Genomic DNA, 26,186 nt, shown 5'->3' on the forward strand with positions numbered 1-26,186 from the left:
GAAAACGCCAAAGTAATAAAGTAGTAAATTAAATCCTGTACCGGTTCGACCTCAAGAGACAAACTTCTGCTGTGGCTCGAGTGCAAGGAAAGCCGAAAGAAATGCTAAGGATTCGTTATTGTGCAGCAAGTCTACCACCTGCAGGTCTAGGGGATTAACTGTCTGAAAGTAGCTGTTGTGTTCCTGGCGGGTTAACAAGCGAAATCACTTAAGTTTCTTTGTTTAGGTACAAAAAAAAGAGTCGTCTTTCTTTTGGACAAAAAGGCAGAGATTATCCATATCTGCTCTAACTTATTTACAACCGGCTGTGAGTGGGGTGCGACACAATATATTCTATCGTCCCCAAAGATTGGACCCCAACACTTGCCTGTGTTTTTACAGCGTCCACTCTCGCAACCAAACGACCTATTTAGTACCTCATTCCAGACCGGATAGCACTTTTAGCTTAAAACGTGAAAACAAACAAATAAACAAACAAATAAATCAGCTGCCCTCAGAGGCCTAGACCTGAGCACATCTAATGCATGAGAGAGCCCCATTCCATAGCGTGGAACGAAAAAGAGAGAGAGGGGCTTGGTACGAGGAGCCCTCCCGGGATGCGCGCCTTTTATATTTACAGGGCCCCTACGGATACCACTCTTCGATCTGCATGGGCCACCCTGTTGAAATAAAGATTTACTTTACTTTTCTCCCTATTTTTCGCCAGGGTCGCCAGGGTCTTTCGGACATTCAAATCCAAGATAGCGGGTGTTTCCAACTTTTTGGATTGGAACAACTAAAAGAGCCTGGGGACAAGGCAGACCATCTATGACTTTCCTAAAGTAGCTTAAGGTAGCACTAGTAACATTGGTATTCTAGAGATGAGTCACATCTTCAAATAATCAATTGGGCAATTGTTTTCGATTATCAGTCATCTGAGGAAGACCTCCCCCAGCCTTGTCCTAAGGCGTTCTCTTCGATCTTCTCGCGCCAGCGGGCGCCAAAATACACGTAAGGTCTAGAAAAAAGTAATATAACCTCCGCGCAAAATCAAGTGCGCAGGATCAGATGGGAACGCCTGGGCACTAGCGGATTCCTTTTCAACCTCCAAATCCAATCCTGTTTTCAGGGAGGGGAGGCTTAGTAGCAGTTCACTATAAAAAATATCAAGGGGTTCTGGGAATGCAAATAGTTATTCAAGCAACCCGGCAAGAAGTAGCTTAAATACTTTTCATCAATCCACAGATTCAAGGCAAAAACATTTAATCACATTTTCGTATATACTTATATATCTATTTACAAAGATGCTGACGTATAATACATTCTGATTTGAACGTATTTACAAATTCTCTGGTTACAAAATCCACCTCTGATCTATCAAGTGGATGAAGAGCACTTTGAAAATTATAGTCTTAATGATGCTCTCTCAAGACAGTTCTTCGATATTTACAAGTACGTTTTAATCAATTTGGTGTATAACTTTTTCGTTGACTTTACCAGTATAAAGTCAGGTCTGGAAGCGAGCCCACTGTCCATTTTTCCAGTGGATGCTCTCTCTTGAACTGTGAAAACTCACAGGCTTCAATCATCAGTCTGTCAGATTCAGAGACGCTGGATTGGAGGTCTGATGCCTCTCTTTGATTTCCCAGGTTATTGATTAAAGAAGAGCTGGAAAGACATAAAAGAAAAGGTCCGTAATTAGTTATATACGCCCATCAAAATGATCGCAATTTTAGCGAATGTAACCCTTCATTACCCATCCCATCGTATGTTTACTAAGGACATGCAATGAAAATAAAAAAGTCTTTGTACCTTAAAGTCTTGACCAGTTGCCGAGGCCTGTTGCCGGCAGTCAGTGCAAATTTCTCGAGGTTTATCTGTTCTTCAAGAGCTTGGATTTGTTGCTCCATTTGAGCTTTCATCTTTATTACTTTCGCCCTCTCGGACGGGGACATGGAACTGCGAAGCCCACGCTTCCTGTAAGAAATGACCAGCGGCATGTTAAATTAAATTGATTTTTCCTTTTTCAATCAATTTATCTTACCAAAAGTTACGAGACTTGCAACCATAATGGCGACGTGTGGGAAAATTCAGAAACCCAAAATGACCGATTCATTTAAATGATATTTATTTCCAAATTTTCTCAATTTTAACTTTTTTTCTCATTTTCCCCACTTTCTTCAGGCTTACACTAGCGCCGGAAAATCATAAGCACATGCAATGAGATGCTGTTCAATAGCGCCTTTTGTTAGGAAAGTTTCCGAACGAAAGACGCTAATCAGCATCTTACTGCGTGTGCTTCTGCTGTCACGGTTTAAGCTTAAGCGCGAGTGAAAACCAGCCTTTGCAGAAACGCAACCTTTTAAACAAAACTTTTTGCAAAGCGTAAAAGAGTATTGATTAAATCCTGTTACTCCGTCAAATTAAACAGTGGTTCATAGGACTAAGTTCGATTTATACCTTTTCTCAGTTCAGTTTTCCTTTTCTACGTCGTATGAAGCATGTTCGATTTTTTTTTTTTTCGTTTTCCCACGAAATAAAAACAACGAAGGTGTTAACAAACCTTTTAAATTCCTTTTTCTCCTTTCTCTTTTCTTTGTAAGAACTCCAAATAACACCCATTTTGAGTAATTTAGCAAGAAACCATCTCTCTCTCTTTGCAAAACACGTCTGAAGCGAACAAATTCGTTTTGCGAGTGAAGTCTTTTCTTTATGACATGACAAAGGAAGAAAAAAGAGCGCGCAAGAATCAGCCAATGAGCTTTGCCCTAGTGTTAACTGATCAAGCACGCGCATGACTCGCTCGCGCGAAAAAAAAAAAACGCACAGCGTAGCAAGGCGGTTCAGGCAATCTGCAATCGATCTTTTAATATTCCTATTTGAAAATAACTGACCATTTAGCATTCAACCGTGTTTACTTCAATCTGCATCATGTCTCCTCAACCTACGTACGTAGGTGATTTCCTTTTTTATAAATAAATATTTACGACATCCAGACTTTCTTCCATTTGAAGTTAATTCAATGCGAATTTCAAATGTTGACATGAAAAGTGTAGCGGAATCGAGAAATCAAAGTTCACACAAACTGAGACGAGTGGCAGAAGGGTAACGTACTGAAATATTTTCAACGTATTTCCCACCTGTGCGCGCGACGTTTAGACGCGTTTCAACTTGTCTTTTTTGGACAACGTTTATATAAGCTCCCATAATTCAAGGGCCTGTTTATAAGAAGAGAGGGCTACCCTAGCAAGTGGATTACGCTATCAATCACACATTTCCTCTTTTTTTCTTCGTCGTGTTTACAAGGCAGACAGGGTTACCCGGTCCTAACTTTTAGAAACTTCAAGTGTGAATCACTGATCACGCTTGGTAATATTTAGAATAGCATTTCACGCTACAGTTCGTCTTTCAAAGTATACTTCATTATGCGCTAGTGAAAAGCACAAGCAAAAATTTGCGCAAAGTGTAAAAGAGTATTGATTACATTTTGTAACTCTGTCAAATTAAAAAGTGGTTCATAGGCTATACTAAGTTACGATATATACATTTTCTCAGTTCAGTTTTTCTTTTCCACTGCGTATGAAGTATGTTCAAGTTTTTTCGTTTTTTCATAAAATAAGAACAACCAAGGAGCTAACAAACCTTTTAAGTTCCTTTTTCTCCTTTCTCTTTTGTTTGTAAGAACTCCAAATAACACCCATTTTGAGTAGTTTAGCAAGAAACTTTCTCTCTTTGCAAAAACACGTCTGAAGCGAACAAATTCGTTTTGCAAGTGAAGTCTTTCCTTTATGACATGACAAAGGAAGAAAAAGGCGCGCGCAAGAATCAGCCAATGAGATTTGTCTTAGTGTTAAGTGATCAAGCGCGCACACGACTCGCTCGCGCGAAAAAAGAAATAGCCTCGCGGAGCGTAGTAAGGCGGTACAGGGAATCTGCAATCAATCTTTATTACTATTTGAAAATAACTGACCCATTCAGTATTCAACCGTGTCTATTTTAATCTGCCTCATGCCGCCTCCACCTACGTTTCCGGACATCAACCAAGCTAGTCCGTTTCCCCTAAACCGTTACTTTGAGGTATCTTAAAAACTTTTTAGGTGATTTCTACTTTATAACATTATGACATCTAGATTTCCTTTGATTTAAAGCTAATTCAGCATGCATTTCAAAATGTTGTCAAAGAAAGTGTTGCAGAATCGAGAAATCAGAGTTCACACAAACTGATGAGAGGAGTAGCAACGGTAAGGTACTAAAATACTTTTAACTTATTTCCCACTTGTGCGCTACATTTTGACACATTTCAAATTATCTTTTTTTGAGCAACGTTTAAAAGTACCCATAAGGTAACTTCGAACTTCGATCAAAATCTTGAAGCATTGATCACGTTTGTTAATATTTCGAATAGCATTTCGCGCTACAGTTCGTCATCCAAGGTATACTTCATTATGAATTCAAAGTCTCTGTAACTCACTCTCCCATCTCGATCCATGTCCGCTTCTCGAAACAACTTCTCTACGGTGACGGCGTCCAAAAATGGAGCAACTTGCTGGAACACCCTTTTAGCAATGTCCAACGTGATAAAACCGCGACACATTACATCAAATGCAATAAACATCTGCCGAATTTCGTCGTCGTAATCTTCGACCAGAATTTTAGCTTTTGCTATCTCTGCGAAGCGCTCTAAAGACATACCAACATTGGGGGTATCGGGAGTTTGTTCAATCCTAAAGTCTTCAGACCTCTTGGTCAGCGATTGGTCGCTAGGCAACCCACTGCACTTGGCCATTAGTTGCCCTACTTCATTCTTTGATGGCTTGTAACCAAACAGGGCCACAAATGCTACTTTAAGATCCTCATTTGTTAAGAATCCTTTCCTCCCATCATCTGCATTGTGAAAAGTCTCCAGGATTTGACACAGTTTTTCCTCCGTGATGTGTCTCGTGGGCCTGATGTGTGGCAGCTGATGCATGTAATTCTGCATTTCGCTACAGGCAGCGATCTATAAAGGAAAAATAAATCATTAAATATTGTAATAAAACCAAATAATCTAAACAGAAAAGGTGAAGGATGAACTTCCACTAGTTTGGTCAGTTCATCGAATCTTCTAAAAGCTTCAGCCAGAGATTTGACTATACATTATACACGTTCTAGCTGAATACTTTCGTTTGCCCATGAAAAAAAGTTACCTCAAAAGTCGTTTGATCTGTGATATGGAACAAATCCAAACATTAATTTGTATAACCAAGAGCCACAATCTTTAACTGAAAGATTTGAACTTCGCCCGCCATATTGGATTACTGACTTGCCTGGGTAACCAAGCCTGAAACCTGTTCTTGCCTAGTCTCCACTCGTTCTTGTAACACCAACAAAGTCGAAGCGATGCCGTCGGAAGGTAAATTGAAGCGCTGTTATTTTGCTATCAATCCCTTTTCTAGTCACTTCTATAGTCTCTAAGTATAAGGAGAACCTGCTTTTAGCTATGTTCTTTTATTTTCAGGTGTTGAAGTGTTCTCAAATCCATTAGCCCCGCCGTCTTCGTCAGGATCGTACGGAGGCCATCATGGCGGCGGGTAGGTATACGTGTTTGGCTTGCCCAAGCTTTGAGCTGTTTTTGTCATTTATTTCTCATTTAGTTTAAGCTTGGGCTTGTGTTTAATTCCTCCGATCCTTAGCAGAAGTGTACAGCTGAATTTTTAGTTCAGTTAAAAGTGTGTTGAGCAGAATAGACGTTTTAGCGCGGCAGATGGACGTCGCTTGCAATAGACAACTAGACGACCTGAAGCTCAAATGGCTACCAAAAGAAAACGAAGTTAAGCTCGAGTTTTGTTGGAATGCGAGAGATTTAGGGAGTGAGAAATTTAATAAGAGAGGGAAATTAAATTTGATCGAAGTCTGGATTATCTTGCTCTTATATACGTAGAGTATCAGCATTGACAAATGAAGATTTTCGTAAACTTTTGATGACCCCACGGTCTGGTGTACCATCTGTGGCTCCGCCGTCAGCTAAGTCATCAAGTCACAGCAGCAAGAGCGTGGCAAGCAGTATCCATTCTCATCGTAGTAGCAGGTGAGCTCTATTGGATTTGTTGTTCATAAGAATATTGAGCTTATATTCAGATGCAGGTTGTTAGCCATTTCATATGATATCCATGCCCCCCCCCCTCCTGTCTTCCCCTCCTGTACCCATTCCTCACCGATCTGTTCACAAGATTTTCTTAAGGGGCCCTGAAAGTAATTTCTGAGGGGTTTGGTCCATCATCGTCATAAATTTTGACCTTAAGAGTATTTTGGAAGGGGTTTGGAAGAAAAATGGCCTTTTCTCATGGGGATAAAGATAAATGTTTCTTTTTTTGTGTGTGGGAGCTTGATGTCAGCACTAGTGAATAGGTCTGGTTTTGTAAGTGGGTAAATTCTTAACTGGTTTGGTCAAAAGGGGGAATGAATAAATAATAAAATGGCCTTGTATGTGTCAGTAAGAGTGATGCTCATTTACACTATTTGTTTCACTGCTTGTTTCCATTGACCCTGAAAAGCCCCATTGGGGAAGTGGCATAAATTTATTTATTGGGTGATTCCGGAAAATATCCATACCATACCACAGGCAGCATCTTGGAATTCTGAGGGAGAGGGGCAGTTTCTTGGACTGGAATGTTGAAGGCATGGGGGGTAACGCAGTTTGGAATTCCAAACACATAGCGGGAGAGGGTTCAGCTCTGAATTTCCAGAGGGAGAAGAAGACAAAAGCTTCGCTTGAAATTGTTGATCCGATAACTTTTCCAGTTTGTAAATCATCAAGCACGAACTGACCGCTGAAGCAGGATAAAGATCGATCAGGCAGGTGCTAATGATCACACAGAAAAGTGAGCAGATAGATTGTGCAGTGAGCTCCACATTGAAGAGGCCTTAAAGTTGATGAATTAGTCAATGGATTAATAAAGTGTAAAACAAGTCTGTGTTTCTTTCTGACCTAAAATTGTTGATCCATGATTAAAACTTGCCCCAGTCTCTTGTTTCCCAATGGAACGCCTGACAGATTTATAGGCTGCATTACTAGTGGTCAGCAGTTCCTCAATGAACACAATTTTCAATATGGCGAGAGACAGCACATCGTGAACTTCACTTTTGTCTTCCACTGGTTTGAATATGATCTACTCTCCTGAAAATATGAAGCTAATGAAATGAAAACAAAAATTTTTATTTGGTGGTAAACAACTTCAAGATAACACTTAGAAGGGAAAGCTACGGTGCACTGTATTAAACATTAACAAACTTGAGTTCCTTGTTTGTTTGACCGTTAATTGTGAGCAGAATTTTCTTAGAGGGGGAAAAAGCACAAGTTTCCCATTCAGTGGAAGTTTTAGGCGGTCAAACAGGAATTCCAAAGGGTCTGAAAAAAAATCGGAAATTTCAGAGGGAAGGAGGGGGTAACGATTTTGGAATTCGGAGGGCATGGGGGAGGGGTAGAACATTTTGGAATTTCCAAAGGCAAGGGGGGTTAAAATGTTCATGCCGCCTGTGGTAGGGTATGGATATTTTCTGGACTCACCCATTTATTTCCTTTTTTATTTAACTCTCTCCCTCCTAGAGTCTTACATTTTGATTGGTCAAAACATATGGAACCTATCAAAAGTTGTCAGTCAAACAAATTAATTAAAACTTCAATTTCGATGACTCTTTCCTGTGATGAAGCTCATTATGTTTGCAAATATACTCCCTTGCATGGTCATCTTGGGACTGTACAGTGTATGATTTAATAATTATAATAAGAAACGCAGCCATATTAAAAAAAATATGGTGTGATCTATGCTGCAGGGATGAGGAAGAAGGGTATGGTGAAGGAGATGATGATGACCCCTTGTCTAGAAGAAGAAAGAAAAAGAAGTACGTGAATATGTCTTGACTTGTAAATTTTCATTCTTGTAATTCACAAAGACTTTTGTTGATAGAAGTTCTGGTTTATAGGTAGTATGTGAATCACTGTGTCACTGATTGAAGAATTTTGTTAATTTCGTTTCACTTGATTACTTGAATAAGAAATGTTCTTTGCATTTGTTATGATTCTAGACAATCATATTATTCAATATTTCATGGTTACATTATACTATCTCTGCTAGGTAAACCATGATCATGCTTGAGGACAGCTACATTGTATTTGTTCTAACATATACATGACCACACTTGTAACCTGTAGTTCATCTTGCACAGTCACCAAACAGATATATTTTGCTTATTAACGGTCACTTTTGTTCTTATAAGATATTATGCAAAACTTAAGAAGATGGAAGAGGAAAGAGAACAAGAGCTTGCAAGTAAATACAGAGATCGAGTAAGTTATCAAGGAAGGAAGATCTTTATGAGAGCAAACTGATACAAATAGTTTGATGCAGTGTTCCATGTACTTCATTTAATATGTCAAATGTATGACGTTTTCTTGCTTGAGCTCAGGGTACATACATGTACTTGCCCCTTCATAATTTAGCAACTCTTTATTTGTTATTGGTAGCTGTTATCCTAATAGGTAAATCTCATGATTGTTCTTAATGAATGTCATTAGTGAATACATGTATACTCTTGATGGATGAAAATGAAGTGTCATATTACACACATTCAACTTGATATGCCTACTGCTTTGACAACTTTGAATTGGAATTACTGTAGCAACCTTATATAGTTCTTCACTTTGACTTTTTCAGGCAAGGGAACGAAGAGATGGTCTAAACCCTGACTATCAGTCAACAGACACCCTCAGTGCGACAGCCAATTACCGAGCAGTTGGACCTACTGCAGAAGCAACGTAAGATGTCAAATAATTTGTAGAATGCTTGGGCATGACAAAATTGCAAATGGACTCATAATACTTTCAGATCAGTCTGTCAGTCAATCTAATGATAGTTTGTTGGTGTTTCATTCAATATATTGGTTAAATTCCTCTATTAATCTTGAGTCATCATTGTGGTTAAAATAGAAACACTGCAGCTGAGAGACGTCGCCAAGCTATTCAAGAGAGTAAGTTTCTTGGTGGTGACATGGAGCACACTCATCTTGTGAAAGGCCTGGACTTTGCCCTGTTACAGAAGGTACTAAATAGTATTAAAAAAATAGAAAACACGTATCATGTTTCAATCAAGTTATAGAAACACAAGTGAAAGTTTGGGAGAATGAGAAGTGCTGTGGGAACATGAGCCTACAGGCAAGTGTTTCCACAGCTTTTTCAACTTCTTCCAAACTTCCACGAGTGTTTCTATTAAACAGTTAGATTATGAACCTGAAATTTCTATCGCGTGATAGTTGATGAGGATGCAGCCCAGGTCAACTATCACACATAGAAATCGGAAGCAAATAATCTAATTTTTTAGTATGAAACAACTAGTTGTTCAAAACTTTATTTAAATCCTCTTCGCAGACACTTTGGTAACTCCAAGAAGCTGCCGTCATTTTGTTAACAAGGGTACACATCTATGCTACTCACTATCTATCACAGAATAGATAGTGAGTAGCATAGCCAATCAGTGAATGGCATTCATGATAGAGCACTAGTAGATTTATACTAAAACTCAATAGAAACACGGAGAACATGTTTTCTATTTCTTTTAGAAAATTCTGTGACGTAAAAATGAAAAGAGCTTATTTACTTTGATCATCAAAATGTAAATTCTCTTGCTTGCAAATAAGCAACTATGCATTAGAAGAAAATGTTTACATTAAGAAGAACTTAATAAGAGATTAATCCATTTCTTTTCACTATTCTAGGTTCGTAGTGAAATTGCAGAGGAGGACGAGGAAGATGAGGAACTGAATGTAAAGAAAGTGAAAAGTAAACAAAAGGACAAGTACGTACGACATGGTCGAGATGAAAATATTTTGCTGTTTTTCTCAAACATTTCTTAACCTAACCAATAATATTTGCTCGTAAACTTGTGATATCAGTCAATCCAAATAACATTTCAGACCAGTATTCCATTGTCATACTTTACAGTTATTTAATCTGATAACAATACTTAATATATTAAGAATACCATTATGATAATAAAATTTGCAAAATAAACTGAAATCACTACTTAGAAAACCCCGGCAGTGTGGCTATTTGTTACATGTACATGCATCTATGTTTATTTTGTTTTGTTTTTGTTTTTATAGGGAAGAAAATGATAATGAAGACGAGGTTGAGTTCACAACAAAACTAGGTAACAGCATAGTTTTGCAGGAGGATTCTGCCTTCAGCTACTGTCTGGTTATTTCTGACCCAAACAAAACTTCACGATTTTTTTTAGTCATAGATAATAAAAAAATATATTTGCACTGTATAGATATATAGGTTTCCAATTGAGTGTCGTAAAACCAAAACCAAACCAATTACTTACCAATTAGACTACTCAGCCAATCTCAAACCATAGTAAAACCAAAACCAAAACCAAAGTACACATTTTGCTGTTCATTTACGGAAAATAAACATTCGTGTCCAAGTTTCTTTCATTATGATCATTAAACTCTCATTAACACCAATATGACCTTCATTTGCGCATAAGGAACGTTCAAGAAAAACATTTACATATGCATTAACATTCAAAATCATCAATAGAAAAACAATACCTTCATTTGACATTCATTGACTGTAAATGTATTTTCATTTTGGTTGAAAAAAAATTCGTTGTCACGAAACGACAATCATTTGCACTTTAGCACAATCAGTTTTCAACAAAAGACTTTCAATAACACAATTTGCATGAGAACTAACATTCAATTGCATTATTATGCAACCATATCCATGAAGGTAAGAATCTTTAATGCGGCGAGACAAACATTACAGCCATAATAACATTTATTTTCGAAAGATAGAATATCAAATTCGCTGAATGATTTATCCGTCAATTGCCTCACTAGTAAATAGTAAATAGTCTTCGTTGACATCTTCAAAAGCCCTGACTGTCCTTTCGCGGTGTTCAACATCTACATGTCACTACATGTAGATGTATGTCACACGGATACTGTAGTGCGCCCTCTGAGTTGTACGCAAAAAGTTTCCTAAGTGGCCGAATTTATATCTGCAAGGGGAGGATTGTGAAATTATGATTTGAAAAAAGTACATATGGTCCCTTGTTCTATAATCAACTTTTCGAGGAAAATTGGGCGAGATATCTCTGTTCAAAAGAATTATGCTAATGAGCAATTGTTTTCTCTTAACGTTAGGTGAAAACACGGTAATGTATGTCTCACCGCATTTAAGATTGTTACCTTCATGGATATGGTTGCATAATAATGCAATTGAATGTTAGTTCTCATGCAAATTGTGTTATTGAAAGTCTTTTGTTGAAAACTGATTGTGCTAAAGTGTAAGTGATTGTCGTTTCGTGACAACAAATTTTTTTTTGACCAAAATGAAAATACATTTACAGTCAATGAATGTCAAATGAAGGTATTGTTTTTCTTTTGATGATTTTGAATGTTAATGCATATGTAAATGTTTTTCTTGAACGTTCCTTATGCGCAAATGAAGGTCATATTGGTGTTAATGAGAGTTTAATGATCATAATGAAAGAAATTTGGACACAAATGAATGTTTGTTTTCTGTAAATGAACAGCAAAAGGTGTAATTGTCTAATTACTTTCGACACTCAAATGAAAACCGCTCTGTGACCAGGTGCATTCCAATCCCACTCCATAAAACAGACACAAAATTAATTTTAGATCTATTAGTTTTTAGTCTTGAAGTGCCATGTAGTAGTAATAGAGAAAGAGATCTATGTATATACAAGAAAACAAAAATTTGTTAAATTTAGGTCTGAAATAGATTTTACACCATAGCTCATATCTGAAAATATTTTGTCTGGCATTGGTTTGTCTGCCAAAGTTGATTAAAATATGTTGGAGAATGTTGTGAAAAATCATAATAGTTTGGTCTGAAATAGGATAACAGTTCAGACTCTGAGGTTTATCCCTGTGATAATAACTGATGCATGTATTGATGTATACTTTCACAATAGGTCAAAAAATATACAAAGCCTTGTTCAGGAATCGACCAGCAGAGAGAAATGAACTGTTTCAACCAGGACGAATGGTAACAAACATTCACTTTACAGTCTTTTCGTCATTTCGCTGTTGTCATGTCCAGAACATTATTTATTGAAAGGTATTTTCATGACCAAAACTGTGTCAGAACATTGAACATGATACACCTTGGCAAAGATGCTCTGATTCACAGAACTAATAAATATCTAAGTGAATACTACATAATGTGTGATGATGATAAAACAATTTTCATCTTTTCTAAAACCCGGGAAAGTATACTACAAAATGCAGTCCTGAGCAAATTATGTGTGTTTGGTAGTTTGTAATTTAGTTCCATTGCCAGTTATGAATGTGTATGTTGACTAACACTGCTGGTGATGTTTTTATTTTATCATTTTACTCAGGCTTATGTGTTTGATGTCGAAGATGAATATGCTGAAAGCGATATCCCCACAACACTCATCAGGAGTAAAGCAGATTGTCCTGGAATTGAAGTTAGTTATTTTTTAATAGTCATGCTTTTTTTGTCATTTGTGTGGTCTTAAAGCATTTGCAGCCATCATCCTTGAAATCAATTCAGACCAGATGCAATGTTTTGATGATGTCCTCTAAATACTAGTTTGTGCAAATTGTCACATCTTTTGATCAGTATCAGAGCAGGTCCTTTGCAGCCACAATGTACAGTGTCCTGTGACCCATGGTTTTAATCATTAAGGTGTATTGCAATAAGAAGAAGCCAATAACACCCTAGGCTATTTTTGAACTGGAAAAGACCCACTGCGCAGGTCTTTTGCAAGCTCTGCTTGTTAATGTTAGTTGTGTTACTGCAAATTGACAAATTACTGAGACACATTATATTTAGACACATTATATAATACTTGGTAAAAGCAGTATTCTCCTTAAACATAAATTACACGATAATATTTCATTTGTTTTCCTCCTAGACTCAAGCAACACTAACAACCAATGACATTGTTATCAACAAATTGACACAAATCTTGTTGTACTTGCGTCAAGGCACCCGGGGAGGAAAGAAGGTTAAGAAGAAGGAAAAAGGTAGGCATTTAAAATCTTTCTCATTATCTGGGGCATAATTAGTGGTCCTACTTCTAGAAGTTCCATTTTCGTCTGAATGCCTCGTTCCCTCAAGGCAAAATTCCTGCATGCAGTCCACATGCAGGGGATCGTGGTACTTACATTCAACAAAACAAGTAACATTTCAAATGCAACTCTTGCACGCATGTCTCTTGGGGGAAAGTGGTCATTTTTTCTGTAAATCACTTTTCTTGATTATAGTTCTTGCAGTGTCTGTTGTTTGTTTTGTTTATTTGAAACAAAAAAATTAATTTTATTTACTTTAACTCATATAATTTCAATGTCTTTTGTTGAATTTTGAAATACATAGTGCCATAACAAGCAAGAGTGGCATCTTGACTTTTAGGCAGTATTGGTCAAAAGAGTGTAAAAAAAAAGGTTTCATTTTAGGGGTGACAAATGGTTAAATTATGGGAGTCTTTGCACAAAGGCCAGACTAGCTTTTTTCTTTTGCAGCGCAAAAAAAATTGACAAGACGTTCAGATTCAAAGATGTTCAGATGTCCATGACTAGTCACAAAACACACTTGAGTCTGCGAGACACCAGAAATTGGACAAAAACTTTGCAAAACCCATAGTCTGTGAAGGAACATTCACCACTCCTCATTTTAGTTGAAGGGCTAAAATATGTAACCCGAGCCTTTTTTTAAATGCATAACCATCTGGCCTGTAAGCATTTACTTATTTGAAAATCATTGTAAAATTAGATACATATTGAGTGCTTCATTTAAGAATAGTAATTACAGCAACCTCCGATCTTCTTATTATAGCAAAAGAGAAGGAAAAGAATGACAAGCAAGGACAAAAGATACGCCCTGCAGGGGCTGATGACAGGTAAGAGGGGAGTGTTTGTCAGATATTAATAATATTGAAGAACAGCTCAAGTGCAAAGAAATCTCCCATCAGTTGGTAGCCTGTCAGTGGCACTCAGTTTTACTATCTGTATGATGTTAGGCTGTTAAACTGACAAAATGCCAGTGTGTAAAGGTATGTTTTGGAGAAAATAAAAGCAAAAGGAGGGTTGCCACAGCTAGAAATCTTCCGGGAAAAAATGTTTGGGTGGAAAAGATGGCTGTAAGGGGAGGTTAGAAACTTCTATAATTACATGTATAGTAAGTACTTTTTCTGACATTTTGTATTTATTTGGTCAGGGAAGCTTTATTTCAAAATGTTTCACTTTTCATTAACAGTATTTTTGGAGAAATTGGAGATTATGATCCCACAGCAACTACAAGAGAATATGAAAAGAAAGAAAAGGCAAAAGAACGTGACAGGAAGAAATCCAAAAATTCCACAAGCTACTTTGAGAAATCTGAAGGTGGAGTTGATGATGAGGTATATGTCATACAAAAATGTATCTTGTCAAGAATTGATGTTCCAGAGTTTTGCTGATACATTTTTAAACTTTTATTGTCATGGCAAAATATTTTTGGTTTTAGAACAAAATGGCAACCTTTTTGGGGGGTCTGTCCATGGAGTTATAAAACACGACGACGAGAATTGATGGTCATTATACATTTATATATTTCCACAGCTGTTTTGATTAAGTTCTGGCGGTTGTATGTATAGATGCTACAGAAAGCGATGCCACAGTTTGAATGCACAGTTTTTAATCATGGTTCGCATAGGCTCAAGAGTAAATAAGAGTAATTATGGGTGTGTGTGATGTAACGTGATGTGATGTGATTCAACTGAAAAATAAACAAGACAAAAATACCCAAGTACAAAGATATAACTGCAAACTAAATGCGGAGAAAAATAAACTCACAAACTGTGACGAGCCGAGCAGGATAGATCTCTTGACAACAATAATTCAGAACTTCACAACAGTGGAATTCTAGTTCGAAACGTGGTAGAAACCAGGAAAAAACTAATCGCCAGCCGTAAACAAGCACTGGCAAATGGACGCCAAATTATGCATAATGATCGGTTAAGTACTAATGTGTTGGTTACGTAATTCCCATAGGTAAGTGGCACGCAAAAACATGGAATTGAAAATACTCAAAGAAAATTCTAGTTGCTACAGCTGTCATTCACAGGGTTTTTTTTTTTGTGTTTTTTTTTTATAGTTCTATAGAAACACCTTCTTGTTTCCTAAGGGGAACAATTTGAGGCAGTACAAATATTTTTCATGAACTTCAATATATAATTAATAGCACAGCTTTTAGCCAAAGTGTACGTGTAATTTATATCAAAATAATTAATGCCCTCATTTTCAAGACCAACTGTTTGTATATATACCATTGTTCTTGAAAATGAGGGCATTATTTTTTTTTATATAAATTGCTAAAATCAAATTTGAGGATCTTTAACTGGGGAATGTTTCTGTTACATTTCTAGTCATTTGTATGTTTTTCATGAGTTACCAGTAGCATGTTTCGTTGATATCTTTTAATGTTCTTATATAAAGCCATGTTCCTTTGATTTTTTTTCAGGCACAGTTTAGTAAGAAAGGTAAGACAGTGACACATGACCGACTGTGTAATATTTAAAACAATGGATTAACACTTCTTGTTCGTGAATTTGCAGTAATCAAATGGTTTTTATTGGTCAGTTTTATTTATAGACTCATGGCTTCACTGCAAGTTTACTTAAAACATGTTTGTATTCAATGACTCAATAATTTTATTTCTTTTTAAATTTAGATGTGTCAGCTGAAGAGTTTGCTAAGTCTGTCACTCAAACCTTTGGAAAAAAGGTATACATGTGTGAATTTTGCAATGTACAGTTCACATTTATTTCACCTTATTTTATTATAATTATTTTTTATTTTATTTAGCAGGAGATGGAGGAGAGAGCAGCATGGGATTCAGTCGACCCAAAGTATCCTTTGATATTAGTCAAGATTTAAATTTAGTGTCAATCCATATTTCTATGTGTAATGTTGCACAATATTTTTTTGATGTGAGATTTTTGCCTGTACAAACTACATCATCCTGATTAACAAGATGACTACTCAATCACCTGGTTACTTGTCTCCACCCATGTAGGCTGACAGCTGGAGATATGTCAGTGAGTTACCAAGAAGCTGTTGGTAATATTTTTTGTAAACCAATCTCTATTTAAAGTTTTTGTGGAGGTGGCTTGGCCGAGTGGTTTAGGGTGCTGGATTTGAAATCTGGAGGTCCCTGGTTCAAATCCTCATCCCTACTGCTATCTGGAATTTGTTCTTGGTAGTCCTGAGTTCAACTCTTTGATCGTGTTGTGTAATAGCCAACTGGTCAGCCTCAAGCCATTCTTTAATAATTTAATATGTTCTACTTGCAGTATTTGTTTATTTATTTTACAGTGTCCCCAGTTAGCACAACAGTGCTCAATAGATTTGACAAATAAAGTTATTTTGTTTTATTTATTTTTCAGCCAGCAAAACTTGAAAGCAAAATATACAATGTAGTTGCAAAGGATACCTATTTTCTCATTTGTACTTTCCAGCTCAAAGTTTGTCCGCAAAGGAAAAAAGTGTGGCTAGAACGTTTTTTCTTCCTTTAAATTAATAATAACATTGCTATGTTTAACATTGTTTTTCCCTGAGTAGGTTTGTAACAGTTATCAATTTGTGATGCAGTTGTTTGTAACTTAACTCTTTCAAGGCGAAAGAAAAGGGATCGACACTCCCGCAAAGTAAAAGATGTCAATTATGTTCCAGACAGCTATTCAGAATGTTATCCAGGGTAAGGTATATTTATTTAATTTATTTTTGGCTTGTAGCACTGACTGATATCAAGATTCTACAAGCAGTACTGTATGATAAAGTGCAAAAGACTCTAGACTGCGGGCAGCCAGTCTTTTCTTTTAGGGATCAGTGAGTGTTTATCTGCCATTGTGAATGTAAAGAGGTGCTATAAAAAGGGGTTGGGATGTGAGTGATTGCCATGCTCATGTCTCATCCCAATGCCTTTTAGGCAAATGTATATCGCTTCATACTCCTCCCTACCTTACTTTAAGAGGAAGACATAAGACAATTGCTTGTGTTGGAGGAGTTATGGTACATTTTGTACATGTGAAACCTGACAACTAAGTTGTTCAAGTCTTTTTTTGGTCTTTGTTTAGTGCTGTGGATATGCCATATGACAGTGATGAGGAGGCTGATTACAGTAAAATGGATTTGGTAGGTTCAATCTTGACTGAATCATACTTTAAAAAATCATTAATTGACATCAATTTCTGTCTTATATACTCTGCCTCCATTAAGATGTAACAGATTTTTTTTGTTGTTGTGAAATAAAAATAACATAAAATTTTTAATCATCTTGTACTTGGCAAAGAGTGGCAGTCACAGAAAGGGACATATCTAAATTTGTTACCTGTCAGTCATTATTTGCATACATTACATGTGTACATCGTGCAAATCCAGATTACATACTGGTAATGTTTTATCAATAGCATTAAAAACTGAACCGTCTAAAAATTTCTTGATTCAGGAGACTATAGTCCTTTACATGATAATATTAGTAGAGGTCTTGCAGAGACTCTGTTTGCCACAGACTTTGTTGGATTAATGTATTCCATACATTGTCTCTTTTGTAACCCAAAGAATCACATTAATTTGTGTGGCATTTGTTTTTTTTGTTTGTTTTGTTTTTTTCTTTTTTTTATTTGTTGCACTTTTTAATTATTATTTTACATCACTCATTTGTAAATTGTCAATCCTGTCACTGGTATCTTTTTTTTTTCTCGATGTCACGCAATCATTGCCAAATCAAAACTTACTGGAATTACCTATAGACAAGCTAACAGAATAACAGTAAGACAGTGTAACATACAGTCAAACTAACAAACTCAGTCTGTGAAATTTGCCTTTAAGCTGAGTAAAATGCTTCATTTTTGATTTCACAACATTGGTTTTTCATCATGGCTCACACAGGTCCTGAAGATCCTTGAAAATTACCACATCCTTGAAAAGTCCTCTAAGATGATTTCAAAATTTTGGTTTTCTCCTTGAATTTTTACTAGCAGTTCTCTGCTCAAGACATACTTGTAAATTCTTTAGAAGACAGAAAAAAAAGTAATATTTACTAGAATTAAAAGTAATTCATTGATTTTGATGATGACATGTGAAGTAGTACCTTACAGCAGAAATAATCCTGCTTCACGGGGGTCTTGAGTATTCCGTATTTTGTGTGTAACCCCCCCCCCCTTCCTACCTAAACAAATTTCATAGTCAAATAATTCTTAAGGAAACAAGTCCTTGCAATTGAATATTGCTGAATCCTTGAATAGTCCTTGGAAAAGAACATCTGGTGGCTGTATGAACCATGTGGAATCATGTGTACAGTTTCTTTATTAATCAAAACTATAGCAAAATTCTCAAATGTGACTGGCTATCAGCAGCCCGATTTGAACATTAATTGGACAGTGTATGCATCATGCTTGTAATTGGACAGTACGCGTCATTTTGCGTGTGCTGTTGCGGTGCACTTTGTTGAGTAAACTGCTGTGTTTTTCAGCATTCATAACGAAGTTTTATCGTTCAGTGCTCAATCGATGGTTTGTTCGTTTCTCGAATATTGTCATAGTTTTGATTAATTGGTAACAGGACATTGTGTTGTCCAATTCAGTCTGTAATCATACTCGTGATTAACAAATCGGGCTCCCACTTCGCAGTCGTCCAATTTTGTTAATCACTCGTATGATTACAGACCGAATTGGACTCCACTCAGTCCTGTTACCATTATTAACTCTAATTGCAAATTTTGAATGTAAGGATATTCCCGTTTTTTTTTTACTTTCCCTACAATCTACTAATCTGTATTATAATTTGAATTTTTTTAAGAAATAATTTCAAGATGTATGAAACTATTAAGATTAAAAATTAACTTTCTGTAGTAAAGTAACATTTGTTTGAAGGCAATATATTAACTTTTTAAATGGTGACAGGATTGTACAGTTGGAACTTTGCGTGGCCGAAAATACTATGCACAATTTGTTAGTACTTTTGGTTTCTTTCTTGTTAGTTTTAGTTTTTCTGTTGATTTTAGCTCACTTTATGTAATTTTAATTTGCAGTTTTGTTGCCTTCTCGGTTATGTTTGTTGTTTGATGTTAAGGTTTTCATTTATTTTTTTGTTTGTTTGGTTGTTTGCCTGTTTGTTTCATTAGTCAGTCAATAGAACTAGAACTTGAGTTAGTGTCCATTTTCATTGTACTAGTGTTGAAACTACTATACATTAAGATATAGTTAATAACAAAATGTTAAAATAATTTAGAACTGTCCAGAACTTTTTTAAGTTGTTTGTTTGCAGTTAAATAAGTTATTCATTGGTGGACATGTTTAGAATTAATAATATAATAGTTTTAATTTTAAATTCATATATCAATTTTTTTTAAGCAAGTTTGCAAAGTTTTTAACAGTTTATTCTTATGTGGTTATCATATGTTATTTAAATATTGGCTTTAGGGTAACAAGAAAGGTCCCATCAAACGGTGGGATTTTGAAACAGAAGAGGATTATCACAGCTACATGGAAAACAGAGAGGCCCTTCCAAAGTACGTATATTAATATTAGTTTGTTAGGACTTCTCAAAATTATGTCTGTTTTTGTCAATTCTTTCAGTCCCAAGTTATTATATTCATTCTGGGGTTTCATTAAGGTGTTAAGCAGGAAGGCAATTTTGTTTTTCACATGTTTACCTAACCTCCAGAATCCCTTTGCAACTGTTGGATGAAGCCAAGAAGGCTTGTTCCCCCCCCCTGCCCTGGCCTTCCTTACCCCCCCCCCACCCCCAATGCACACTCAAGTAAATGGCTACATTGTTTTAGTAACACCAACCTTACAAGCGAGTGAGAACTCTTATCTTTTTGTTCTGCAGAGCTGCTTTTCAGTTTGGTATCAAGATGTCTGAAGGACGCAAAACACGGCGTGCAGGCCCCAAAGACGAGAAGGCTAAGCTAGACAGAGATTGGCAAAAAATCAGTCAGGTAGGGACTTGTATTTCACTCATTGAGAAATGCAACTTTTCTGAGGTGGGTGTTCTTTCTGCCTACGTTATTTTGTGGGTGCACTTCAGCCAAGAATGTTTTTTTTTTATGGTTTGTCACAGACATGTTTGATGACAGTGCCCTAAGTATATACTCTTTTGATTGAGAGAAAAGTATGGATAGATATTTCCTAAATTAAGTGAAAGAACTAGCAAGAGTTTAAAAATTCTTTGAGTCAATATCTTTTAACTTAGAAAGATTACAAACTAAATTCATAGTCGTGTAAAAATGTGTACTAGCATAATTTGATTTCCTATTGTTTGCCATATATGTACCTGTAAAAGTCATTTGTCAATTTTTTATGCCCTTTTTTTGTCAGATGTTGACCAAAAGAAAAGGAGATGAAGGGTAAGTAGTACAAAACTAGTTAACTGTGAAAAAATGTCACTTAATAATCATCATTAAACATGGTACAGTATGTTTAATAATGATTAAATAATTCATGTCGTACCCAAGTTATATATTTTTGGCAGATTGCATGCTATTTTGTTTATGCTTAGTTTGGCTGACTAGCGGTGAGCGCTCTGAAGGAGAATATACAGAATGAATTAGCATAAGATTTGTTTGTTTGTGATGATGACCATACTTAGGACACCTTATGATTCTTGACATATTTTAGTGATTACTCAAAATTGAGTCTGAACAGCACAAACAAGTCTGTGTTCATTGCTTGCTCGATAGTGTCACATGTCTTTGTAAATTATAACATTAGTTCCCAAATCGGGGAGGACCTGGTCAAGATTAGTATCACTTCAAAGGTATAGTTTTCTGAGTTAAATAATGAGACTGCAGCCCAAGCATTTTCAAATTCAGTTAGTGCCCTGAACTATTTTGGATCAGCCGATCTGGATTCAAGCCTTGGCTGGTGTCATTGTGTTGTGTTTGTAGGCAAAACACTTTACTCTTAGTGCCTGTCTATTTAACAATTAGACCCATAGCCCGCAAGGGCTACGGGTCAATAGCCCATGAGGCGAAGCTGAATGAGCTATTGACCCGTGGCCCTTGAGGGTGAAGGGTCTAATTGTTTTAGTATCACCCAACTAGTCGGACAGAAAAGGTAATAATAAAGTTAGCAAATGCAAGTTGAAGAAATATTTATTTAGGAATAAAACGAAAGAAAACGTCACGCTTGATGGCGCCAACTTCGCTACTCGAGGACTATTACTAATAGTCCCCTAGTAGCGTAGCCAATCAAAATGCAGGATTTGCATTAGTCCACTAGTTGGGTGATACTAAATTCAGATATATAAATGGACACTGGAAAATTAAATGCTGGGATCAAGTCTACGCTGGACTAGTATTCCATCCAGGGTGGAGTAGCAGTGTTCCTACTCATTTCAAATCGAAGATAAGAGCTGGCATAATCAGCTGTCATGCTTGATCCTCAACTTTTCCTCAAAAATAAATAAACATAATAAATATTATGTTAAATTATAATGGGCCACTCATAAGATTACTTCTTGTCTGTATTTACTTAAGGCGCACAACAAGCTATATTAAGTAATTTGAATAAGAACTAACTTATTCAATCAGTGTAATAATTACGACTGTTTTTCCTTGATCATATTTCAGGAAAGGCGATCACTCTGATAGCAAGAGAAGAAAACACTAAGAACTGACAGCAGCCCCTGTAATTTGTATAATTGTATACCTCCACACAACCACATGCATGCTATTGCTATCTGGCTTCACCATTTTTTGTTGTGTAAAGATGATGATTAAACCCCTGTTTACTAGTTTTTACGTTCTAAAATTGTGTGCCAACTTCTACACCAACATTGGCAATTGTTTTTTTCTAAAGGTGGTGTAAATCATTTTTGAAACTTTGGGGGTTTGTGAGTAAAGATTGCTCTGAAGAACGGACTATCTATGTGAAGGCATCAATGATCATTGCAATTATATACAGAACTTAAGCAGCTGTGAAATGTGAAATTAAAGCTTGGGAAAAATTCAGGCTTCAGTGGGGTGCAAATCCATCCAAATCTGAATTTTTTCCCTCAGGCTTTAACTTCACAGCTGCTTAAGGTGTGTATATAACTGTGATGATCCTTGATGTCTTCATATCTTTCTCCGCAGTTCAAATATATGATATTACATATGTCCATTTGCAGACTATATGTGTATAGAATTAAGGCTTGTAGTCTAAGGAGACATCTAAGTTGTTGGCTGTTGGCAATGACAATAGCTTATTCCAGGTTCTCAGATAAGTTGATCAAAATAATAGTGGAAAAAGTAAACAAAAAGGGAAATGTACTTGTCATAACGTCCACCCTTTCTCTCTCTCCCCCTGGTGGCCCAATTTTATTTCTTTTCCAGAATCCCTGAGCCTTGAACAGGCCTTTTACAAGTTATCAAACTTTGGTCTTCTAAGATGTTTTGTGTCATGTAATAATGGCATTGTACATGCACCTTTTGGTAATTAAAATTAAAAGCACAACTGAGACCATTGTGTGTGTTTTTTATTTTAATTTATGTCAAACTTACTCAGTGGAATAACAGAACTGTATTGCTGCATCAGAAAACACCCAGTAAGAAAGGGTGGGCTAAAAACTGTACTCTTAGTACATGTATTTAACAATAAGATTATTCGCTCTTGATATCTATCGTGTAATAGTATAGATCTAGTATAAATTTACTAGTCATTCAAAATTTTATTGAAATCCTCTTCACAGACACTTCTAAAATGCAAAGAAGCCACAGTCATTTTGTTAACCGCACAAAAATGCTAGCCCACTCACTATCTTCAACAAAATAGATAGTGAGTTGAGTAGCGTAGCCAATCAGATAGTAAAGTTTAAATTATTATAATTTAGTTTTACTTTCATGACTGTAAAGCAATATAGAGCTTTGTATATACTTGCTATATAAATGAAGTTGTTATCATTATTATTATTATCATTATCATTATTGTTATTATTACTATTATTGTTGAAATACACTGTTGAAATAGGTTTTAATAGTTTATTTCTTTTATTTACTCTCACCTTGTAATATACCGATATTGACGTTGAAACCCAGGAGGGAGCCATTATGTAAACACTGTTGAAATAGGTTTTAATAGTTTATTTCTTTTACTTACTTTTACCTTGTATATACCAATTTGTATGGAATATGTTAATTAATGTTATGATGATGATAGTAGTATTAGTATTAGTTGTAGTAACCATGATATCATGATTAGATACGGAAACATGTTTTACAGGTTTAACAGACATCAAATTACGTAAATATCATAGCATTTTGTAAAGCTTAGCTCTAGTTTTTGTCACAATAAACACTCCATTATTATTATTATTATTATTATTATTATTATTATTATTAGACAATGGCATCTGTGATAGAATGCTAGTAGATTTAAACTAAATCCCGATAGAAACACAGAAGTAGCACAGTCAAGCTGTTGACATAATGGTGGTGCAAGCGAAGAGAATCATAATTATAAAGGTTATCAAAATACATGGGTGACTTTCTTTTTCATGCAGTGTTTGCTAAGAGAAATCTGTGTTGCTATCAAGTTCTGTTCCTGATGGTGACTGAACTCCATCTGTTATTGTTTGATTTATAACTTATTGAAAGCACATATTTCCAAGAAAAATAAATTTTAAGAACTTAGAGGTACAATAGCTGACATCCAAATTATCTCTATTTTCCATAATTCACTCTGTTTGCCCCTAAATTTTGCATAAGCTATTGTAAAAATTAATGCTCTTGGGAGATCTGCATATTCCCAAGAGCATATCACAACAGTTTATGCAAAATTTGATGGGAATAAGAGTGAATTATGAGCAATTGGAAAATAGAGAATGGTAATGGTGATTGCTTTACTTTTGGAAATCAAACTACTTTTAGAACAATTGCTCTGTGAACATCATTTGTTTCTTAATTAACCTGTTAATAAACATCCAACACTTCTTTGATTCCTATCGTACCCATGTAATGATGATGATAATAAAAAGAATGATTGGTTTAACTCATTTTCATCAATCTGACACCATCCTCAATTTGTTTGAATGATGAATACACATAGCAACATACCATATAAAAATAGAAGTCTACAATTTAATTCTTAATAAAAAGGTATCACTAAATGGAAAAAAAACTAAGGTGAAGAAACAGAGCAGATGGGTTTTGATGGAGGGCTGTCAATACTTGCAAAATTTATCACTATTTCCCTTGCCTTTGGCTTGAACTGTCTGTGGATGGATAAAAAACAAAATATTTGTTACTAACAGTAGTATTGAGGATTTCAAGCAGCAGTTTCCATAAGCAATTCAGAGAATTTGTCTTCCTGTGCTTTTCTCTGGTTTCTACACATGAAGGAACTATAAAACTTTTCCTAGAATGGGATACTAGTCCATTGCAGGGTTACCCAATAGGGTGAGTGCCCAAACTGCTGAACAGAGAGTTCAGTGCACAAACCATAGGCACTGCACCTCCTCTAAAGTTGAAGTATAATCACACAACAGTTTTCATTTCATTTGAACTTGATAATCATAGTCTCAGTTACCTGTATTTTACCCTGGCCATATCAAGAAGCTTCCTAGAGGCTTGGCAGTTGGGCAGGTCATGGTACTTGTCTGAATAGAATATTACTTCCTTGATACCTGCTTGGATGATCAGCTTAGAGCACTCGTTGCAGGGAAACAGGGCTACGTAAATAGTACAACCTTTGATGTCTGCAGAGTTCTTGTTCAGAATGGCATTCAATTCTGCATGACAAACTAGAAGAAGTAAAGTGTCCAATATTGTGAGACATGAGAACAAGTTGTCTCTTGGTTGTTCTTCCTGTTCTACTTGCATGCTGCTACCCTTTGTTTTCACTTGGAGGGGATATCCCTCATTTTCCCTTTATACCAGACATTGAAATGCTGTTTTAAACCCTATTCTAGACTAACGGCTAGCAGATGAATGCTCCATCCCAGGGGTTGGGGAGGTGGGGGGGAACACAATCCTTGGTTACAGTTAGGGTTGCCATGACAACATGTATGAGATTGGAACAAAACCCCAGGATATTTTGAACCGTTAGAAGCTAAATCAATAATTTAAGCTTATCGGATTATACTGATGTGAACCTACCTTAAAATAATGATTTCAAATAAGAATTAAACAAGGCTATAAATGACTCTTCAATATACAAAGAGAAAAATATACTTAACCAGTGGATTAAAACTTTCGCAATACCGATAAGCTTATAAACCAGATAATCCATTTTACCGTAGGGGTATTTTGTTTCCAGCTCATTTGAAGCATGTCTTGCCCAGGGTAATTCATCATCACTGCATCCATTTGGCATTCCATTATATCCAATTCCCACAATCTTCTTCTCTTGATTCACGACACAGGCTCCGACTTGCGAACTCGGGTCTTTGCTTCTCTGTGCAGAGAGAAATGCGACCGCCATGAAATACTCGTCCCAGCTAAGATAGTCTGTTCGCTTTGCAGTCTTCGCTGGAGTTTGTGGAGCGAAGCCTTCTTGCTTTGTGCCGTTACTAAACGATGCATCTCTGTTGCAGTTTACTTCTGTCAATTTAGCCGCTTTTTCGGTCCCTGTAACATCTTGGGCTGAAGTTGGCACTCGCTTTGACATTGCAATATGAGGATCACTGAGAGAGGGTAGCACTTCTCCGTTAAATTTCTTGAAAATTTTGTAACCACACTGCCAAGCGAATCCACGACTTACTTCGACGACAAATTTCCGTGCTCGTATGAAGTAAGGAGAGTCTTGGAAGGGAGGGAATATTAGAAATTCTGCATAAAAACCCGGAGCAGGATTCCCTTCAGACATCAAAACAATCAAGATTTCCCGCGAATTCGTGCGACTTCATCAAATATAAGAAATGTTTTGATTGGTCCCTATTAGCTTCTTTTCTCATATAGACCAATCAAATTTTGCGTTATATGAGATTTTCGAACGCAGCATGGAAGGCCCAGGACAGCGGTGTCCAGGCCTCGCTTTGACGCAGGGTGTGTGGAAAGGCTGCTGGTCCACTATTTGTATGCAGGGACATTTGCATACACATATTTTTCCCGGTTCGGGAGCTTTATTCGGCGGAGGAAAACAAGTATCTTCCTTTACCACGTTTCCGTTGAAATGCCATAGAATTACACGCCAGGAGATGTACGTCGATTC

At 36.3% G+C, this 26,186-nt stretch overlaps 4 protein-coding genes across 5 annotated transcripts; 1 reads left to right on the forward strand and 3 right to left on the reverse strand.

Moving 5' to 3' along the window:
- Positions 1–1,455: 1,455 nt before the first annotated feature.
- LOC149103975 (uncharacterized) lies at positions 1,456–3,828 on the reverse strand. Its single transcript, XM_089274257.1, has 3 exons — positions 3,622–3,828; positions 1,792–1,956; positions 1,456–1,647 (listed from the first exon to the last, which is right to left on the reverse strand). The coding sequence occupies exons 1-3, from the start codon at positions 3,678–3,680 to the stop codon at positions 1,473–1,475; spliced, it is 399 nt and encodes a 132-aa protein (XP_089130383.1). The 5' UTR covers positions 3,681–3,828; the 3' UTR covers positions 1,456–1,472.
- Positions 3,829–3,910: 82 nt separating this feature from the next.
- On the reverse strand, positions 3,911–5,287 carry LOC110057727 (EF-hand calcium-binding domain-containing protein 11-like). Its single transcript, XM_020764310.2, has 2 exons — positions 5,166–5,287; positions 3,911–4,978 (listed from the first exon to the last, which is right to left on the reverse strand). The coding sequence occupies exon 2, from the start codon at positions 4,958–4,960 to the stop codon at positions 4,394–4,396; it is 567 nt and encodes a 188-aa protein (XP_020619969.1). The 5' UTR covers positions 4,961–4,978; positions 5,166–5,287; the 3' UTR covers positions 3,911–4,393.
- Positions 5,288–5,289: 2 nt separating this feature from the next.
- On the forward strand, positions 5,290–22,502 carry LOC110057693 (protein Red-like). Of its 2 annotated transcripts, none has more exons than XM_089274255.1 (23): positions 5,290–5,371; positions 5,477–5,549; positions 5,900–6,046; positions 7,792–7,860; positions 8,236–8,305; positions 8,673–8,773; positions 8,945–9,056; positions 9,730–9,809; positions 10,117–10,163; positions 11,961–12,034; positions 12,390–12,479; positions 12,930–13,041; positions 13,850–13,913; positions 14,270–14,414; positions 15,515–15,533; positions 15,725–15,777; positions 15,859–15,902; positions 16,670–16,750; positions 17,130–17,187; positions 19,476–19,564; positions 19,888–19,996; positions 20,376–20,404; positions 21,629–22,502. In XM_089274255.1, the coding sequence occupies exons 1-23, from the start codon at positions 5,359–5,361 to the stop codon at positions 21,666–21,668; spliced, it is 1,719 nt and encodes a 572-aa protein (XP_089130381.1). In that variant the 5' UTR covers positions 5,290–5,358; the 3' UTR covers positions 21,669–22,502. The 2 variants fall into 2 exon arrangements, with proteins under 2 accessions (XP_089130381.1, XP_089130382.1); XM_089274256.1 differs by having other exon boundaries at positions 15,862–15,902.
- On the reverse strand, positions 22,501–26,007 carry LOC110057646 (deoxycytidylate deaminase-like). The gene is made up of 3 exons (XM_020764238.2): positions 25,271–26,007; positions 24,564–24,777; positions 22,501–24,249 (listed from the first exon to the last, which is right to left on the reverse strand). The coding sequence occupies exons 1-3, from the start codon at positions 25,839–25,841 to the stop codon at positions 24,156–24,158; spliced, it is 879 nt and encodes a 292-aa protein (XP_020619897.1). The 5' UTR covers positions 25,842–26,007; the 3' UTR covers positions 22,501–24,155.
- Between the last annotated feature and the right edge of the window lie 179 nt (positions 26,008–26,186).

The sequence above is a fragment of the Orbicella faveolata genome, unplaced genomic scaffold (genome assembly GCF_042242905.1).
Source record: "Orbicella faveolata isolate gen_17 unplaced genomic scaffold, um_ofav_v1 contig_35, whole genome shotgun sequence".
NCBI lineage: Eukaryota > Metazoa > Cnidaria > Anthozoa > Scleractinia > Merulinidae > Orbicella > Orbicella faveolata.

Bases quoted from the DNA above. Each gene is read 5' to 3' on its own strand.
- LOC110057646 (XM_020764238.2), bottom strand. From the start codon at position 25,841: ATGTCTGAAGGGAATCCTGCTCCGGGTTTTTATGCAGAATTTCTAATA. The intron at 24,778-25,270 runs GTAAAATGGATT...TACTTCTTCTAG, and splicing joins GGAAACAAAATACCCCTACG to TTTGTCATGCAGAATTGAAT. The intron at 24,250-24,563 runs GTAACTGAGACT...ATCCATCCACAG, and splicing joins ATGGCCAGGGTAAAATACAG to ACAGTTCAAGCCAAAGGCAA.
- LOC110057727 (XM_020764310.2), bottom strand. From the start codon at position 4,960: ATGCAGAATTACATGCATCAGCTGCCACACATCAGGCCCACGAGACAC.
- LOC110057693 (XM_089274255.1), top strand. The intron at 10,164-11,960 runs GTAACAGCATAG...CTTTCACAATAG, and splicing joins TGAGTTCACAACAAAACTAG to GTCAAAAAATATACAAAGCC. The intron at 12,480-12,929 runs GTTAGTTATTTT...TTTTCCTCCTAG, and splicing joins CAGATTGTCCTGGAATTGAA to ACTCAAGCAACACTAACAAC.
- LOC149103975 (XM_089274257.1), bottom strand. From the start codon at position 3,680: ATGGGTGTTATTTGGAGTTCTTACAAACAAAAGAGAAAGGAGAAAAAG. The intron at 1,957-3,621 runs GTTTGTTAGCTC...CATTTCTTACAG, and splicing joins GAGAAAAAGGAACTTAAAAG to GAAGCGTGGGCTTCGCAGTT. The intron at 1,648-1,791 runs GTACAAAGACTT...ATGTCTTTCCAG, and splicing joins CAACTGGTCAAGACTTTAAG to CTCTTCTTTAATCAATAACC.